We start from the raw sequence: 16351 nt of genomic DNA on the forward strand, positions 1-16351 counted from the left end.
CATCTTCATTTAACAATGTGCACTGTTTCTGAAAGGAATAACACATCACAAAAAAGATAAAACTAGAAATTTCTTGGGGAAACTGGGTGGCTCAGTTGGTTAAGTGCCTGCCTTCGGTGCAGGTCATGATCCCAGAGTCCTGGGATCGAGCCCTGCCTCAGACTTCCTGCTCAGGAGGGAGCCTGCGTCTCCCTCCGCCCCTCCCCCAACTCGTGTGCTCTCTCTCTCTCTCTCTCTCTCTCAAATAAATAAATAAAATCTTTTTAAAAAGCTAAAAAATTCTCTAGTATTACCAAACTTGTGAAAATCCATAAAATGATTTATTTTATATACGCAAACTCAAAATATCTTTGTACACTTAAATTTTTGCAAATTAATACAGACATCACAATACTGTTCCATATAAACCTTTGTATAAACATTAAAGGAACTATATACATGATTTTTTTTTTTCTTTTAGTGCTTCCAAAGCACAGAATGTCCAAGTCCACCTGAAGACTTTCTGGCGTCACATGCAAGAACAAATGTCAGGGTTGGGGTAGCCTCAGGTGCACTTGGTGATGTCTCTAGACAAAATAGAAGAGAGTTGGAGGTAGATCGTTTGTGACTCTCCGTGCCCCCTCCCACAGAGAATAGCAGCTTTCTTACTCTTTGATTCAAACTGTCCTGAATACTGCATGGTTTAAAAGGCACAACTAGGAATTGTTGAGAACTTTGTTCGGCACGCACAAGATGACCAGTTGGCTTCTGAACACCTATTCTTTTCTGGAGGACGTAGTAAGGGCACCGAGCAGTGCTCCACTTACAGGGGGCCCTTAGTCACTCTGGAAATGCCCAGAACAACAAAGCTCCGAGGAGGAAACCCTTATCACATCTAGTAGGGGTGACAGTGTTTACTGAAATGAACCTGCAGAATTAACAACATCACCTTCCTCAACTGGGAAAAGAAACAACAAAACAACAAACTAATACTTTCAAGGAAAACTCTTAGGGCAAGAGCCACCTTTTACTTCCAGAGACTCATAAAATTAAAAATAATAATAATAATAATAATAATAATAATAATAAAAGCTCCATGGCTTTTTCTTAGCTTCAGGAAGGCAATTCCCATGGCCAAAACATTCTAGGAAGCTTTAACAATATCCTGTTCCATCCTACAGCACGGAGAACTTGCCCTTTTTTCTCCTTGGTCTTTGTATTAACACGATGATCGGCTGTTGATGTGATTAACATTGTTGAGGTGGTGGTGGGAGTCTATTTTTTCTAGGACCTTCTCCAGGTACTGGATTAAGACTCGTCTTTTAAACCTAAAAATAAAGAGAAATTTTATTAACCAAAAGATACTAAAAGCACTTCCGACATATGAGTGACAAAGTGGAAGGTGGGGGACAAAGTGGGGCTGGTGATCTCCATGAGGATCGAAAATGCATCCTCATGTAAAGATGGGGCTTAGCAAATACGAACAGTGCCAACTGAGGGAGGGCCCAAGTCTGCCTCAGACTGTGGTGAGCCCAGAAGATTCCATAGAGTTGGATGAACGAGTTAGACTCAGATACTATCGATCTAAATGCCTCTGGAGACAGCATTAACTATGAGTGAGGGCCAGGGCTGGAGAAAAGCCAGGCAGGGCTTATTCCTCCCCCTGTCCTGCACTGGGCCCTACTATTTCAAAAAAAAAAAATTAAAAAATGAAGGTCTCCTCTTTACACCCACCTTGCGGCTTCCTTGATGGTAAATTCAACAAATTGTTTCTTGACTGCAAGAGGCCCTTGCACTTCTTCAAGCAAAATGAAAATCCTTTCGTACTCTGAAGATATATATATTTAAAAAAAGGCACTTCAGTATTAAAAAAAAAACATGAACGGGAAATAAAATTCAATCTTTATACATCCTCGGGATGGAAAGTTAGATATAATTTGTATTTTAAATAGTCAAATCAAAACATCCGCCCCTTAGCTCCTAAGGAAACTCATAAACACTGCACAGATGTGGCAGGCTGAGTCACGGCCCCAACGTTGTCTGCACCTCAATTCCCAGAACCTGCAAATACGTTATCCTATATGGCAGAAGGGACCTGACTTAACACATGGGATTAAGTTACGGATCTTGAGATGGGGAGGCTCTTTGTGTTTATACGTCAGCGTAGTCACAAACATCCAAATAAGAGGGAGGCCTTAGAATTGGCATCAGAGAGGAAAGATGTAAGGAGGGGAGAAGAGGCTAGGCAGGAGAGAAGGTGCTAACGAGACAGGCTCAAAGACAGAGGAAGGGGCCAGGAGCTAAGGAGGGCCGGCAGCCCGTGGAAGCTGGAAAGAGCAAGGAGACAGATTCTCTCTAGAATCTCCAGAAGGAGCTCTGGCCAGCCAGCACCTTCCTTCCAGCTCAGCGAAAACCATTTCAGGATTCCGACTTCCACGACTCTAAGAGAAAGGTGTACTGGGTCCCTTTAGTTAAAGCAAGAGGAATCGCTTTAAATGATGTGAAAACCCAATACTCCCCAAAAATGTACCTCAAGAGAGAGCATGAATCATACCCCGAGTCACAGAATGAGGACCTTCCATTATATTATTGACGCATGTTCTTTCACTACTTACTTCGTCCAAATTTCCGAACTTCCTTCATTAACTGATGTTTTATATCAGCATTGATTCCTTGCGCCATGGCAGGAGTTATCTGCAAAGCGTTTGCTACAGTTCCCAAAGCAGATGTTCCTGAGACTTTCCGATCCTCTACAGAGACACTGCCGCTTTTGCTTCCCCCTAGGATTGCGTTAGTCCCAGGTTTGTGAATCAGGCCATCCTTCCTCAGACTAGCAAAGTCATCAGACAGAGAATCCAACTGGTTGTGTGGAATACCATCTCTTGCCATATTCATAAGCTCTGGCGGAGCAGGTTTTGACAGGAAGCCATCAGGTGCGAGCTGACCATTTTCCATCTTCTCCTCGTGGACCTCAGGAATGACCATAACGTCTGGAAACCAAGTGAAGAAGTTAAGCTGTGAGGTAGGTGTGTTCCAGCCACCCCACAGGTAGATCCTGGTGCTCCTCAGTTGTGAGGAAATTCTTTGTTTCAGAGAGCAAGAAGACATACAGATGGAGTCTGAGAGCCCTTCAACTGAGCTCAAGAAGATAATACCACAAAACCATCTGCTTCTCTTCCTGGCACTCCGAATACACATGGAAACCAAGTCAGACAGTACAACTAATAAACATTCTCTGATCCCTGGCAGCCACGGCCTAACGGCTGCCTGTGTTTTACAAGCTGAAAAGCAGCAAGTCTCACTTGATGTCACGATTCCTGTCACTGACATATGGGTTAAAGCCTCTTCCTTCAGCTCAGGTCATGATCCCAGGGTCCTGGGATCGAGCCCCGCATTGGGCTCTCTGCTCGGCAGGGAGCCTGCTTCCTCCTCTCTCTCTGCCTGCCTCTCTGCCTACTTGTGATCTCTCTGCCAAATAAATAAATAAAATCTTTAAAAAAAAAAAACACCATGCCTCACTGAGTTTGGCGCCACACTACGTGGGCCCCCTGCAAACTCTCTTCTCTACCTCGAAAGTTCTGAGGAAAACAGAGGTGGCCATTAGGTCTCAAGGCTCTATATGGACTCCATCACCAAAAATCTTTGTCTGTATATGATTCTCATCATTCCCTTCTGTGACAAAGAAGTGGGTTTCCTTTTCCTCCCAAGTCTGATCCCTGTACTTCATATGCTCAGCTTCCCCAGGCCAGGCACCAAGCCAAAGCCTGGGGATCAGCAGGGAATGAGACAGACGGAAACAATCCATACCCTTATGGAACTTACATTCTCATGGGGAAGGCAGACAGTAAGTGCACAATGGGCAAAGGGAATAACACAGTTTGACTTTGTGTTGGGAAGGAAGGAAGCAGGGATGTGAGTGACAGCAGGACGGGAAACCTCCACGATCCGAGGTCAGGCAGGGCGCTGTGAGGAGGGGACCCCTGTGCAGAGCCAGAAGCAGAGACAGAGCCGGCCCATGCACACACAGAGGCGGCGGTCTGGTTGCCGTGAGGGCCGTGCACAGCCCCCATGAGGGGACAAGCCGGGGCCATGGAGCAAAAGTCAGAGGCAGAGAGAGCAAGGAGGACGTGGAAAGGACACGTGATGGCAGGAGAGGCTGGCAGGGCCAGGTCACGCACGGCATGGAGACCAGTGTCAGGATCTCAGACTCTGTTCTGAGTGCAAGGGGAGTTGACGATGGGTTTCCCAATGGATGTGGCACGATCTGGTTTCTGTGCGGACAGTGTCACTCCGGCCACAGGGCAGGGTATGGGTTAGACAGGGCCGAGAATGGGAAGCAGGGAAATTAGATGAGAAGCTGCTGTAGTAGTTTGGGGACAGATGGTGGCAGCATACACTAGAGGGATGGAGACAAAGGGGGCAAGACAGGGATTCCATCGGGTGTCAGGTTGCCTGGATTTGCTAAGAGATGGAAGTGAGAGAAGAACTGAGAGGAATCATGGTGACTCCAACGGTTTTCACCTGAACCCCTGGGGAAATAATAGTGCCAGGGCTGGGCAAGGGCTGGTGCCCACCTGCTCGTTGAGAGGGGATTGCACCCGGCTCTTCCTGACCTGGCTCAGTGACCTCACGCCCACGGCCTGACCTCAAGAATGCTGGCATTATTTACACTGTGGAAACCTGCAGACACTGTAACCCAGGGTTTCGCTCTCCCAACCCCCACACCCTCCAACGGCCGGCTGTCACACACAGCTTTAGCAACACACACTGCCAAATGGTGTCACTTAAGATTAAGCGTCATGCCCTGGGGACGGCTGTAGGGAGAGCTGTTACGGAGACAACAGAGGTGAGGCTTTCCCAAGAACCACGTGAAGCCCACTGAGTTTTGTCTGCCTATCGGACATCTCGGTGGAGATACTATGTCCATCGACAAATTCAAGTCTGGTTTTTGGAGCAAGCTGTAGTCAAGAGAGGTAAATACGTGAGTTGTTGACACGTGTATCTCTTGGAGAGCCCAAGACTGTATGGGATCACCTAGGGAGGGGAGAGGGGCCAGGATGGAGCCTCGGGTCCCTACACTATTTACAGGTGGGAGAGAAGGGCAGGAACCACAAAAAGAGGATCAAGAGGGGCTGCCATAAAAGGGCAAAGAAAACTAGGGGTCGTAGTGTCTGGGAACTGGAGAAAGTTTCCATGGGGGAGGGAGCGAAAAACCACGTCAAATGACACGAAGGAGCAATGGCCACGGGTGGCAGACATGGTAGACCCTGATGATGCCCTTGGCAGTGGAAAGGAAAGGCGGAGCCGGACTGCACTGGGTGAGAGCAGGATGGGGACATGAGGCCACAGAGGCAGCCCAGACCCAGCCGAGGTCTTCTTGAGCCTGTTCGCTCCTGCGGCTTCAGGAACCTGCTGCCTCTTTCTGATTCACGCAGCAGACATGCTCCCACCACCACAAGCAGGGCCTCCGCTCCCCCATGGGGCACCTTTGGTTTAATAACAGTTTACTTAATGACCAAAAAGCACATACGAAAGACATGAGTACAAAGGAAATGGAAAGTTGCTTAGTGTCTTAGTCCTCTAGGAGCCATAAGGAAAGCACAACCACTACTCTATACCTGTATGGACAAGGGTGGGTTTTAGGAGGTTTGGATAAGATGGTAACCACGAGGCTGAGGGTGGTCCCTTGCCACCCACGTGGTTAGTTACAGTAGGTGGTGTTTGTGGTCTCGCCAACAGCAGGGACATACTCCGCCTTCTCTTAGATGACAGAGGACTGCTGGCTTCTCCCGGACGCTTCACTTTGTTTTGTGGCCCTGCTACGAACTCATCTGCTTCATCAATCATCATTCCCTAGAAGACATCAACGAACGCGTTCCATTAAAGACCACATGTCCCACCCCCAACACAGGCCTTGCCACTCCGCTCCAGCAGAACGGGGCGCCAAGGTCAGACACGGTACAGTCAAAATCACCCAGAAAGCTTGAGGAACGAGTGACTCGCATCAGCCGAAATGGGAATATAAACCCACAGTGACCTTTCTGCGGAAGGACAAACCATTCAGAACCAACCCTGGATAAAGGAAACAATTCCCTTTGTGTGCTTTTGCGCTTTAAACGCACCATTAGGAAATACTGATTATCCCTGTACGGAATGCTGCATGGAGATGGTGGGCGGCAGGCAGATGGAAAATGTCATTCCCCTGACATGCTGACATGACAGCAACCTCACAGAGATTCAAGTATGTCCACCGTGGGGGCTTTTCACTCTTGGGGGGTACAGGATGAGAGCAGACATGTAAAAGGGTAGCTAAAAGCTGTTCTCATCCAAGGATAACCCAAGAATATGAAAGTATTTTCATAAAATCATGAATGATATTTCCAAGGCACTTTCCAAAGCAAGACTACATGCCAGGTCGTGTTCGAAAACGGTATTACACGCACTCACTCAACATTCCACAGGGCTCTGTTAGTTAAGCGTAACAAGCAGCCCCAGCGCTACAGAGGAAGAGACCAAGGCACAAAAAGATTAAGAAAAACTCCAATTAATTGAGGATGGGGTGAAGTGGAATGCCTTCCAGTCTTGTTTTGTTACAAGAGAGATTACTGTATGGTCTGTACCTTAATACCAATTGTCTTCTCCATGTGTGCAGATATAATCCCCATGAGTCCTCATCCTGAAATGGTCAAGTCAGCATCTCTCCCTCCCTCTCCCACCCCCACCACACCCCACATTTAGATCTCTAGTAGGACAATCCAAATAAAGCAACATCACCTAGTACTTCCTATTTCAAAAGGAACAGTTAGTTCATCACGGTGTAGATAGAGCATTAGTTATCTGAGTCACGGAAACAGGAAATAAATGGCGATCTCAATATTAAAGGAATTGGTGTGTAGAGGTGGGAATGCATATAGGCTCAAAGCTGGAAAGATGTGAGTTCAAATCCTGGCTTTTATCAGCCGTGTTAGTTGACTACTGCGAGTCTTGATTTCTTCTTATTAAAGGGCAGATGGGAACGCTCATCTACACTGCGAGCACAAGATGCGATCATTTGAAACACCAGCTCCTACTTGGTACCCAATTAAGGCCTATTATTTTCTTCAAGCAACACACCTTCACATCCATTCACCAAGAGCCCTAGAGTCCTATTTTATTTTTTAAACAGAGGGATAAGCTCTGATTTATATTCATCTTGCCCAAAAGAAAGGAAATGTAGCAAGGATATCACGAGGTACACAGACCCAGAAATCGGCATCTTACCTTCTTATCTTGTTTGAATGGGTTGCCGAAAGTATGCAGTCTTTTTGGTTGATCAGGATCAATCTCTCGAAGGGGGGAAGCCAATGTCTTTAGATACTCCTGATAGTTACCCATTTGTGCCACTGGAACGCTATGAAGGGAATCTGTAACATCACAGGAAGAGACAGAGATGCTCTACAGTGCCAATGCCCCGTTTTGAGAGGACACGATCCTAGCTGGCTTTAACAATGTGGACCTTGGCATCCAAAGCCTAAAATCTCAAATCCAAAGATCCAAAATCATCTCTCTTCGTCCCACTCAATACTCGGGGTACCATCACTACTGCCTACAAGCTCAAATCACTAGGCTGACCACAACTCCCTTCCGCATCCAACTGGGTTTGAAAATGGGCTGACATTTAGTATGCCACCACCCAACCTGGGGTGCCATGTTTGTTCTGCATTTCAAAGAGCCTAGGCTCCATGGTTCTCTCTCATCATCCAGAGAACCTTGGATAGTAGGCCTTATGTTCTTGGGAGAATGTGATTAAATCTACAGGCTCTCTTCCTAGTGAAGCTTTCTCCTCGCCACAAAACTTGGTGTATGATTGCAAGAGATGGGCTGACTAAGATTTGCTCATTTTAATGGACAAATGACCCCTTTTAAAATGAACAAAAGGGAGTAAAGGGGAATTGTACACCGTCACCAATTATCCTAGACACTCTCCGGTTCATTCTTTTCATCTAAATGAGGAATTCTGGATCGAATTCATCAGGACAGGCCAGGTTGTGCAATTTCCAAAATGTGACAGACCTAGCTCCTGCCACTTTCCAACTCACGAAACCCAGACTTAGCTATTAAAATGCTCGCGAGAGGGAGAGAGAGCGAAAGCCAATGCAAGTGATGAATCACTAAATTGTACACCTGAAACTAATATTACACTGTATGTTAACTAGACTGGAATTAAAACAAAAACTTCAAAAAAAAAAAAAGATGCTCACTCTCAGTTTCCATGTCCATAAAATGGGCATAAAAGCAGTATCTCTCTCATGGGACTGTTTTGACGCTTCGAGAGCTGAAGCCTGCAGGCCGATTAACGCACAGCTCCCCTAAAACCTGAGGACAAGCAACTTGTGCCTGGGAAGTTTAGGGATTTAGCAAAAATGGGCATTCTAAGCTTTTAAAGATTACCGATTATGCAGTAAGTACCTTCATGTAAGTCAGGCTTGACATTTTCCTAATCAACAAAAAATACTGCTTTGTTCATTTACCTTCATCTTGTCCCACAATAAACTTGTGTGTCTTCAGGAGATTGGATCTCATTCTCGTTAACTGGTCTAAAAGACCTCTACGTGGAATATCATAAGCATTTCTATATGTCTGAGGTTTCAAATCCTATTCGAAAGGGAACAAATAATTTCAGTCACTCCTGAGGCTTTTGGTGTAGAAGTGTCATTCTTAACTCTCTTAAAATCTTGGTGAAGAGAGAGATAGTCATTGTAATTAACTTATGGTAGAACTAGGCTGGTGGCCAATTAGCCTTTGATGGCCTTGTTCTGAATTCCAATACACCCACACAGTATTCAAAGCACTGGGAATATCCTTTTCCAAGTATGTCAGCTGGCCTGGCCAGTTCTGCCCAACATGGACCTCGTCTATGGGAAATCGTGGGGCCAGGGGTCTGGGCAGGGCTGGCCCAGACTCTCACAGGTGCTCTGCTGCCTGAGTCTCTTCATACCCGATCCTCTTCCTTGTCCTCTCCTCTCACAGGGGCTAGATCCGCAGTCCAGCCTGAAGGCTCTCCCTGCCCACTTCTGTCCTCTCTTCCCTTTTTCCTTGACAGACATTACCCACCCCACCCCCTCTGGAATGCATCTTGCGCATTTCATGCCATATGGGCATCTGCTGGCAGGACAATTCCTAGACTGGTCCGTATGGATAACCATGAAGTCCAAAACAGGATCGTAATCATTTCAAAATGAAAATAATATGACATAAACGTATCAGACAAGTTCAAACAAACACAAATGATTTATGTCACGGTTTACCTTGTTTAAGAGCCCTAACTGGAAGCCAGCAAATTCTTTGGTATTCAATTCTGTCAGTCTTGGTGCACTTTCCCCTATGATTTCTTTTAATAGTTTTCTAAAATTTTTACTGTGCGTCAAGGACACGCCAACTCCAGAATGGTTTTTCACTCTGATTCCAATTTCCTGGGGAGGTTTCTTCCCCACGGATGCTAGTATTCGTTCTGACTCTAGTTTGGTCTAAAATGAAAGTACATAATATGTTAAGAAAAGATCTACATTATCACAGTTGTTTTCACTACTTAAGAAAAGTAATACTTTAAGAACCCCACAGAACAACTTTTCAATCATAAATCACAGAAAAACTGATAATTAAACATTTCCCTGTGCTTCTCTGTGCTAGCACAGCAAACAGGGAGGGGGCCTAGAAAGGTAAATAACTTACTACATTTTTTTCTCTTGTCTAGTGTCAAAATTTGATTGAATCATGGAGAGAATGGAAACTGTGGCTAAGACTTCTGTTCATAGACATTTAAAATCACATTTTGTTGTTATAGAATCTAGTCTAAGTCAACATATTTATTTCAGATCCAGACATAAAGGTTTAAGACTCTGTATTTATAAATGTAAACTAGTGCTAAAATTCGGATTCCATAGATTGGCATTACATCTGGAAAAATTAAACTGTTTGTTTCTAATATCGGACTGCCCCCAAAAAAGTAACGCTTAATTTAACAAACATTACCACATAAATAATATGTAATGTATATACTCAGTAATCTTCCAGCTAACTGGCAAAAAACACCCCTCTTACTAGACACTGTTAAACCACATTGATAAATATTGCTTGACAGTGTATTATAGCAATATATTGGGCATATTTTGGGATTTACATACATCTGAGATGGTTCAAGGAACACTGGCAACATAGTTATTAAATTAGTAATTAAATTAGTAATTGGAGTGATTATAAATTAGTAATAATCTTTTTCTTTCTCTCTAAAAGAAGGACTCCTGCCAATGCCCAGTAAGCCCAAAATAATTTTGAGTTTCTTATGATTAGGTCAGAGATACCCACTAATTTTCACTATGCTTGGAATTAAGTACATGTATTATCTTTTGCAAAAAATTAAGTTATGAAATAAGGGAGAAGAGCAAATGAAGGGTCTGTTTCCAGAAATGGTCCCAAAATCCCATTCGGAAAACTACACAAGCAACATGTCCCAGAAGGTCCCAGAACTTGCATGAGTTTCAACTCTGCTCACTATTCTTCCTTGTGGCCATACCCTGCTGACACAGCCTTAAAGGCCTAAAGTAGACATCAAATAAAAAATATATATAAATCAACAGGTCAATCAATCAATAACCAAAACAAAACATTAACAACAACAACAAAAATCTATTAGCAGAGAGGAAAGGGGGTCGTGGGGACACTCGGTAGACCGGAAATCTAGGTTTGCCTTTACTGTCTCTTGCATTTATGAGCACGCTGGCCGGTCAGGAGCTGGTAAGCCTCAGGCCGTCCTTCTGTCTGGGCCAGGTCCTCGCCAGGAGTGTCAGTGTCCCCAACTGTGGAGTCATTTTGGTTCTTTAGTGAAATCTGACACTCTTTTGCTTACTACTGTCTCCTACAGGCCCAGCTTCCAAACATGTCTGACTTAAAGCCTGACAGCCACTACAAATGCTAGTACTGGTCCCTACCTGGGAAAACCCTTGTGCAGAAGAAGAAAGTAAAAAGGCAAAAAGGCTGCATCATCTTGTCATATAACGTAACACATTTGTATGGCAGTAAAGCTCTAACTCAGTAGTTCTCAAATATTTCCATCCTGCAAGAATGGGCTAGGTAGAGGTGAGAAGTATGATAAGTAGGGGTGAGTGGAGAATGAGGTACTAATAGAGGTGAATAATGGTAAATGAGGGTGGGGGGGATAAAGGAACAGATGGAGGGCAAGAAGAGGGGAGGCTGAACTCCACTCTTCAGGTCCCTTTGGGGCCTGTCACCCTCCAGCACGAGGAACACTGGTCTCATCTCCCCGTCTCCAAGAAAAGGCATCTGCATATCTATTGCCTAAACGCGAATGTCACGAATGTCACGCAAGACGCTGAATCACACCATGCCTCCAAGGGCTGACCTAGAAAAGGGGGTGGGGTACTCTAGCCCAACGTGACTTGAGGAGAAACTAGGTTTAGGACAGACAAAGTGTGACCCATGAGATAATTTGACTAAGCCTCTGCCCCTCTCAGGCCACAAGGTTATCAACCAGCTTGTGGGCAGCACAAACCGGCGAGCGAAAGGAGAAATGGCACAGTATCCAACGACACTGACATACCCTTAACTGTAGTTTAATGGTGAAGCTAGAAGCCATAGAGAATCACATTACTACTAATCCATAAAGTGGAGAAATAGATACACATTTAATCTGAAAAAAGTACAATTACACTAAAGAATAAGGAAATGCACTTCTGAGGGCAAAGGATTTTTGTTTGTTTATTTTTACCAATACTACCTGTTGGCTGAGTTTTTTAAGGTAAGAGATAACACTGTAACTAAGTCCACAATCTAAATTATCTGATATCAGATTTGGAGCTCCCATCATCCTTAGTGCTTTCTTTAATGGCTATAAGGAAACAAAATACACAACAGTAAGAATAGAATAAATCTTAAAATACTCAAAGTTCAGTTATAAGGGGCAAAGGGACACGATTCATTTCTTAGAAGTCAAGGTGCTGCACATAAAACCAAACATGGAACATTAAAAAGTGGCAATGAATACAGCAGAGGAGTAAGAAGCAGAAAGTAACAAAATCAGAAGACAGTGGGATAAGAAGAGCAAGAAACAGCAAATTCAAACAGGTAAATTGCTTTCAGGCTTAAGTCCCGAGTCATAAAATCATTTCATATTGCATTTTATCGTGCACCCCGTTCCTGCCATGGTAAATACTGATGCACCCCAATTTCTCCTCCCAGTGATACCAATGGTACCCTTTAAGATTCTGCCTTTTCACCTCTAGAAACTTGGCTGAAAGTTTGCCATATCCGCCTCTGAAATGATTTTGATCGTCTTGATTTCGATTATACAACCAGTTCAAAATCATCATGACTGTTTTTTCCCAAATTGTAGAAACCCAAATGAGGCCAAGTAGCTTTTTGTTCTTTTTGGATTCCCCTCCCCCAACCAGCACCCCTGCCTCGTGCTGTGTCTTGGACACGTTTAACAGGCAGAATGTCCATATCCAGCCTTCCGAGTTGTTTTTCAGAGGGAAACCACATATTGAAAATTTCTAGAGTTAAAAAGGGAAGTTGATATCATACATGAATCCAGACCTATTTTTCTTAAATCCCCAAATTCCACTTTCATAAGGTTACTTTTCATAAGAGAAACACAGATAGACGTGTTGTTATAAAAAAACAAAAACAAAAACAAAAACAAAACAAAACCATGGCAGTTAAAGGCAATAAAATAAAGAAACAATTCTCTTACACATAACTTGAGAAGACAGTGGCGATACAAATATTTAGCAATAAAAATATTGAGCTTATTTCAAGGGTCCAGTGTTTGGTTCACTGACATTTCTGGTGACAAGAATCATCACTGATACAGCTAATGCATATATATACACATAAATACATACTAATAAGTAGTACGGAGGCAGAGTTTTTAAGTAGCTGTCAAAAGCCTGTCGCCACTTCAGATTTGCCTTAAGCTTGTGAACTTTAAACAAGTCATCTGTAAGAGAAAAACCAAAGTATTACGTGATTCCAGTCCTAAATTCCAAGATTGAAACCAAGCAACCCGCATCCATTATATCGTTTTCTAGACATCTCAAGTTTTAATTACATTAGCTGAACATTCATTGATCTGATTGTCTTTTTTGGTACTATTTACCAAAATTATATAGAGTATTTTTCTAGAAAAAAAATTCTCAGGTTAGATATTCCTTTGCCATCTGTGAAGCTACGTAAAATATCATATTAAAGCCGACTCCGATCCACGTGAACTTTCTGACCTGTTACATATTGGTAACACGGCTGTACTAATTTCCCGTGAGGGGGACTCCATGGCCACTGGCTGATGGAATATTTCTTTTATTCGAATGGAGGGTGGAAAGGCAACAACAACAAAACCCCGAACTCAGAGAGACAGAGAACAGCTCACTGGTGGCCAGAGGCCAGGCAGGGGCAGGGTAGGCGAAACGGCCAAAAGTTGTCGAATGGTACAAACTTCCTGTTACAAAATAAGTAAGTCCTGGGGGTGTACTGCACAGCATGGTGACTCTAGCTAATGATCCTGTAGTGCCTATTTGTAAAGCTGCTAAGATAGTAGATCTTCAAAGTTCTCATCGCAAGAAATTTGTGGTCGTGTGTAGTGATGGATATTAACTAGTGTTTGCAGTGTTCTTTTCACAGTATGTACAAATTTTGACTCATTACGTCGTGCATGGGAAACTAATGTTATGTGTCAATTATATGTCAATAATTAATACATAAATAAATGGAGGGTGTTGTAAAGAAACTTTACAAAGTATATGAGAACAAAAGCGAAGCCTCTAACTTCCAAAGGGCAAGGACAGCGAGCTCTTAAATTATGCTTTGGATTCGCTTTTATCAGCCTGTCCTATTCCACACCCAAGCCCCACCCTTCATTTCTTCCATCTCAAACCAAACATTGGATCTGTCAAATGTTAGTTAACAATTAGGTCATGGCACTAGTACAAGCTAGTGGAGACGTTAGGTTGAAGTTTGAAATTCTGTACAACTAAGTATGTTTCTTGAATACCGTGCGCATTAATACCCCTAAAGATACTGTCCTTAAATAAGCAGACATCCCTTACCTTTCTCAAACTTAAATTTAATTGTTTTAAGAATCTAAATGCATAAACTACAGAAAAATTTCCAAACCATGTCATTATCTCCTTCCAAGGGTACGAAAAATGTATTTTTATATATTAATTCAAAATTGATATCGTCAGACATCAACAAAAACCTGCCACACTTAATACAAATGCCAAAGATATTTTGAATTCATCTTCTATTTTGTTTCTTCAGGTTTCATTGGCTCTTATCCAAAAAAATCCAAATGCTTTACTTCCAAGGACAAAAGCATCCCTATGCCATATGCATAATTTCTCTACAAATAGGCCTATTCTTTGAAATGCTGAATTACTTCAGTTAAGAAAAGCAACTACACATTTTCTTCCTTTTACTGCTATAATAAATTATTCACCCCTGCCGAAACTAATTTAAATGAATTTACAAAGTCATAAAATGTGGGTCTTTTGTTCTTTTGGCGCAGGGTAGAAAGAACAAAGAAAAACAGATCTGAAGAGATTTCTTGCCCATTGTAACATGCAGGTCCTTTAAAGACCATTCATATCTTGATAGAAAGGAACGCGAGACCGTGGAAATACGCTGTTATACTTGGGTCTTTATGTGGAGTCTGTTGGGAATTAAGCAGATTTTTAGAAACTGACAAATTGAAATACAAGACTGGGGAGACATTTAGATATAAATAGATTAGATAATGAGAGTCAAGAATAGTCTTAGAATTTCAAACAATGCCAATTGCAATGATTCCACCAATTAGTCTAACTGAGTCTAATTATTTCTTGTTGGAGTTTTTGAAACGGGGGAGGAAGAAAGAAAATGTTCCACAGCCTAGATTAAGGGTAGAGAGCTACTGGGGTAAGGGCCACTTGAGTCACATTCTCCATGGGGCAGGAAATGATGTTCATGGCGTTGTATGAGGATGGGACAATGAAGACGTCATAAACCCTCAGCTAGTCAACATTTGAAAGACAAAGAGATCAGAGTGTAGGAGAGTGAAGTGATACTGCCCACACCTCAAAAACTAGTAACATTTTCCCTTCCATTCGTTTCTCCCCGTTTCCTGCTGAAAAAAAAAAAAAGAGGGGGTGGAGGAGGTGGGTTTGAGTTCCAGGCTCAGCCACACACTTAGCAGAGTGAGCTTAGAGAAACCACTAGCCTTGTTGAGCCTCCATTTCTTTTTGTTCTCCTGATAATAGTACTGGTCTTAATATGGAGCTGAATTTTATTTTTTTTAAACAAATCCCAGTTCTTAATTAAAAAAAAATAGGGGCACCTGGGTGGCACAGTCAGTTGAGCATCCGACTTTTGGTTTTGGCTCAGGTGGTGATCTCAGGGTCATGAGACCGAGCCCCACGTAGGGCTCTGTGCTCAGTGCTCAGTGGGGAGTCTGCTGGGATTTCTCTCTCCTTCTCCCTCTGCCCCCCTTCCATACTCTCTCTGTGTCTCTAAAATAAAAAATCAAATAAATAATCTTTTTTTAAAAAAACAGGTGAACTGACTGTGGTAGAGTTAAGAAAAAAAGTTGTTACAAATGTCTTAATTTCTGTAGTTACTGGCCCTCGATAGAAAAAAAAAATTCCTTATTGAGAGATAATCTTGCTAACTATGATACTGACATGATTCTCATGATGGCTCATTGATCCAATTAAGCCTCACTTATCCATTCCAGGTAAGTTTTAGTGCTTAAATAATTAAACCTCTGTTAACTACTTCTGATGGAAATCCTGAATCGATAAAGAAAAAAAAATAAGGGTGACCTTTATGGACAATTATCATACTATGCAGTAATACAGTGATGTTTCTGGGCATTACGAAGTGTACATGCCTTCACTTGCCTTTTTTACTAAATATCCCGCCCACCAAACTGCAAAACTGTCCTACATCTTTATGTAATGTCCTTCATATGGAAGAGCAGTGTCTTTAAGAGCTATTAAAATAACACAGGTATCAATAATGACAACAGTAATGATAATGCTAATAGCATAAATGAACAGTTACTATTGGCAATTTAACTGCATTAATTCATTTAATCCCAACTAAATGCTTTTGGGATATGTACTATCATTATGCCCATTTTACAGATGAAATAAGTAAGGCACAGAGAAGCTATGTATCTTATCCAAGCTCACAAAGCCAGCAAATGGCAAAGCCAGGATCCACATGAGGGCAGCTATGCTCTACAGTCCATAGTCTTTTCTTTTTTAAGATTTATTTGTTTGTTTACTTGAGAGGGGGGAAGGGGCAGAGGGAGAGTGGGAGAGAGAGAATCACAAGCAGA

The 16351-nt window shown here is 42.8% G+C and overlaps 2 protein-coding genes across 6 annotated transcripts in view; both read right to left on the reverse strand.

The window, feature by feature from the left end:
• Positions 1–303: 303 nt before the first annotated feature.
• The window catches only part of LOC111162122 (integrator complex subunit 6 like), a 67589-nt gene continuing 51541 nt past the window's right edge, over positions 304–16351 (reverse strand). For 3 of the 5 annotated variants that reach the window (XM_022526304.1, XM_022526302.1, XM_022526301.1), the window contains 3 exons: positions 2595–2969; positions 1714–1807; positions 304–1307 (listed from right to left, as the gene is read on the reverse strand). In XM_022526304.1, the coding sequence (XP_022382012.1) occupies positions 1199–1307; positions 1714–1807; positions 2595–2969 (578 nt within the window). In that variant the 3' untranslated portion in view covers positions 304–1198. The remainder of the gene's footprint in view (positions 1308–1713; positions 1808–2594; positions 2970–16351) is intronic. The other 2 variants (XM_022526305.1, XM_022526303.1) reach the window with 1 other exon arrangement.
• Positions 3490–12937, reverse strand: LOC111162123 (integrator complex subunit 6-like). The gene is made up of 5 exons (XM_022526307.1): positions 11753–12937; positions 9267–9485; positions 8490–8613; positions 7240–7382; positions 3490–5832 (listed from the first exon to the last, which is right to left on the reverse strand). Exons 1-5 carry the CDS (start codon positions 11840–11842, stop codon positions 5587–5589), a joined length of 822 nt encoding a protein of 273 aa, XP_022382015.1. The 5' UTR covers positions 11843–12937; the 3' UTR covers positions 3490–5586.

This window comes from Enhydra lutris, unplaced genomic scaffold (genome assembly GCF_002288905.1).
Source record: "Enhydra lutris kenyoni isolate GAN:26980312 unplaced genomic scaffold, ASM228890v2 scaffoldscaffold89, whole genome shotgun sequence".
In the NCBI taxonomy this organism is placed as follows: domain Eukaryota; kingdom Metazoa; phylum Chordata; class Mammalia; order Carnivora; family Mustelidae; genus Enhydra; species Enhydra lutris.

Coding starts and splice junctions, on each gene's coding strand:
- LOC111162123 (XM_022526307.1), bottom strand. CDS start 11,842: ATGATGGGAGCTCCAAATCTGATATCAGATAATTTAGATTGTGGACTT. Junction 9,486..11,752: donor TTAAAAAACTCAGCCAACAG/GTAGTATTGGTA, acceptor CTTTCATTTTAG/ACCAAACTAGAGTCAGAACG. Junction 5,833..7,239: donor CATTCAAACAAGATAAGAAG/GTAAGATGCCGA, acceptor GATGTCTTCTAG/GGAATGATGATTGATGAAGC.